Below are 3,011 nucleotides of genomic sequence, written 5' to 3' on the forward strand. Positions count from 1 at the left end.
GGTAAATCATGTTTAGTAGCAAGACACGGTGTGAAAGGGAGAAAGAAAGAGGTCTGGCTTGCAAAGATGGCTTTGTTACACAGATGAGGCCTCATAGGTAGCAGTCCTCAGAGAGGATAGATGGTAAAAGTCTTTTTTTTTTTAATTTAAATTTTTATTTTTATTTTAAGTTTCAGGATGCATGTGAAGGATGTGCAGGTTTGTTACATAGGTAAACGTGTGCCATGGTGGTTTGCTGCACCTATCAACCCATCACATAGGTATTCAGCTCAGCATGCATTAGCTATTTTTCCTAATGCTCTCCCTTCCCTAACCCCACCTCTTGACAGACCCCAGTGTGTGTTGTTCCCCTCCCTGTGTCCATGTGTTCTCATTGTTCAGGTCCCACTTATAAGTGAGAACATGTGGTGTTTGGTTTTCAGTTCCTGCATTAGTTTGCTGAGGATAATGGCTTCCAGCTCCAACCATGTCCCTGCAAAGGACATGATCTTTTTTTTTTTTTTTTTTATGGTTGCATAGTATTCTATGGTGTATATGTACCACATTTTCTTTATCCACTGATGGGCATTTGGGTTGATTCCATGTGTTTGCTATTGTGAATAGTGCTGCAATGAACATATGGCAAAGGTCTTTTTTCAGACCTTTCAAGGTGTCAGACTCAGTTAATCTCTCTTAGATATGGAAAAATTCTAGAAAAGGAAGGCCTAGCTGCATTAGTAGAGATTATCTACAGATGCCAATTTTCCCCAGAAAAAATAGCTTTGCAAGGACTCGTCTGTTTGCTGGCCCTGCAGCAACCATTTCAAAATATGTCAAATAAATATATTTTGGGGTAAAATATTTTGATTTCCTTCACCCTATACTAGAACCACCTCTGCATAAATCATGAACACTGGTGTGGATTCTGATCAGGGAGCCCCTGTAAGCCGGTGGTCCCTTAGAGAAAAATGGAGTCTGTATGCTGATTTAAAAATAGAGATTGGGCCAGGGCAGGTGCAGTGGCTCACGCCTGTAATCCCAGCACTTTTCGAGGCCAAGGCAGGCCTATCACGAGGTCAGGAGATCAAGACCATCCTGGCTAACACGGTGAAACCCCATCTCTACTAAAAATACAAAAACTAGCCAGACGTGGTGGCGTGTGGCGGTAATCCCAGCTACTTGGGAGGCCGAGACAGAAGAATTGCATGAACCTGGGAGGCAAAGGTTGTAGTGAGCCAAGATAGCGCCACTGTACTCCAGCCTGGGTGACAGAGCAAGACTCTATCTCAAAACAAAACAAAATACCAAAACCCAGAAAAACAGATGGTGTCACCTGGAGCTTAAGAAGCTGCATGCAAGTATTGAATTCCTGACAAGGGCCAAGAACAGATTAAGAGGGCAGAAATCTAGGAATGTATTTTACATAGCCAGCCAAAAAAACTTTAAAGCTAAAAACAAAGCAAAACCAGTTACCACTAATCTTTTTTTTTTTCTTTCTTTGAGACAGAGTTTTGCTCTTGTCACCCAGGCTAGAGTGTAATGGCACGATCTCAGCTCACTGTAACTTCTGCCTCCTGGGTTCAAGCGATTCTCCTGCCTCAGCCTCCTGAGTAGCTGGGATTACAGGCGCCTGCCACCACACCTGGCTAATTTTTGTATTTTTAGTAGAGACGGGGTTTCACCAGGTTGGCCAGGCTGGTCTTGAACTCCTGACCTCAGATGATCCACTTGCCTTGGCCTCCCAAAGTGCTAGGATTACAGGCGTGAGCCACCATGCCCAACCACCACTAATCTTTTTGTTGTTTTTTTTTTTGAGACGGAGTCTCACTCTGTTGCCCAGGCTGGAGTACAGTGGCACGATCTCAACTCACTGTAAGCTCCGCCTCCCGGGTTCATGCCATTCTCCTGCCTCAGCCTCCCATGTCGCTGGGACTGCAGGCATCCCCCACCGCGCCCGGCTAATTTTTTGTATTTTTAGTAGAGACGGGGTTTCACTGTGTTAGCCAGGATGATGTCGATCTCCTGACCTCGTGATCCGCCCGTCTCAGCCTCCCAAAGTGCTGGGATTACAGGCATGAGCCACCGCACCTGGCCCACCACTAATCTTAAACATTATGAATGATGAAAAAGCTAACAGAGTAAATAAAGCTTTTGTAAATGTACAAAAGGAACTTGCACATTTCTCAAAATGCCTTTCTCTTGAACCTCTACAGAAAGAATTGATTCCTCAGCAGTGTCATGAAAGCAAACCAGTTAATGGTGGTGAAGCTACAAAATTAGTGGCTTAGTTGTAATATAGTGGTGATGCATCTAATTCCCCACAAAGACCAAGAAATTAAATGTTTTATACAATAAATAAATAAAATATATATTGGATCAGGCGTGGTGGCTCACACCTGTAATCTCAGCATTTTGGGAGGCCAAGATGGTGGATTTCTTGAGCTCATGAGTTTGAGACCAGCCTGGCCAACATGGTGAAACCCTGTCTCTACTAAAAATGAAAAAATTAGCGAAAAGTGGTGGTGCACCCCGTAATCCCAGCTACCTGGGAGACTGAGACATGTAAATCACTTGAACCTGGGAGACTGAGACATATAAATCACTTGAACCTGGGAGACAGAGGCTGCAGTGACCCGAGCACCACTGCACTCCTGTTTGGGTGACAGAGTGAGACTCTGCCTAAAAAAAAAAAAAAAAAAAAAAAAAAAAAAGGGCAAAAGAACTAGAATAGTTAAAACAATTTTGAAAAAGAAGAATAATGTTGGTGAACCCACCCTACCTGATTTCTACATTTTACATAAAAATACAGTAGTCAGTAGTCAACACAGTGTGATATTGGAGAAAGGAGAGACATACAGATTAATGGAATAGAATAAAGAGCCCAGAAATAGATCCATGCATGCAACTGTCCCCAGGAAAACTTTACAAAATCGATTAAGAGGCCGGGCGCGGTGGCTCAAGCCTGTAATCCCAGCACTTTGGGAGGCCGAGACGGGTGGATCACGAGGTCAGGAGATCAAGACCATCCTGGC

At 43.8% G+C, this 3,011-nt stretch overlaps 1 protein-coding gene across 1 annotated transcript; it reads left to right on the top strand.

Moving 5' to 3' along the window:
* The first annotated feature begins 885 nt into the window (after nt 1–885).
* LOC105507511 (uncharacterized protein C8orf59 homolog) lies at nt 886–2,301 on the top strand. The gene is made up of 3 exons (XM_011936015.1): nt 886–956; nt 1,357–1,461; nt 2,078–2,301. The coding sequence occupies exons 1-3, from the start codon at nt 886–888 to the stop codon at nt 2,265–2,267; spliced, it is 366 nt and encodes a 121-aa protein (XP_011791405.1). The 3' UTR covers nt 2,268–2,301.
* The last annotated feature ends 710 nt before the right edge of the window (nt 2,302–3,011 follow it).

The sequence above is a fragment of the Colobus angolensis genome, unplaced genomic scaffold, assembly GCF_000951035.1.
Source record: "Colobus angolensis palliatus isolate OR3802 unplaced genomic scaffold, Cang.pa_1.0 Scaffold15, whole genome shotgun sequence".
NCBI classification, from domain to species: domain Eukaryota; kingdom Metazoa; phylum Chordata; class Mammalia; order Primates; family Cercopithecidae; genus Colobus; species Colobus angolensis.

Bases quoted from the DNA above. Each gene is read 5' to 3' on its own strand.
- LOC105507511 (XM_011936015.1), top strand. From the start codon at position 886: ATGAACACTGGTGTGGATTCTGATCAGGGAGCCCCTGTAAGCCGGTGG. The intron at 957-1,356 runs GTATGCTGATTT...ATTCCTGACAAG, and splicing joins CTTAGAGAAAAATGGAGTCT to GGCCAAGAACAGATTAAGAG. The intron at 1,462-2,077 runs TTTTTTTTTTCT...ACCTGGCCCACC, and splicing joins AAACCAGTTACCACTAATCT to ACTAATCTTAAACATTATGA.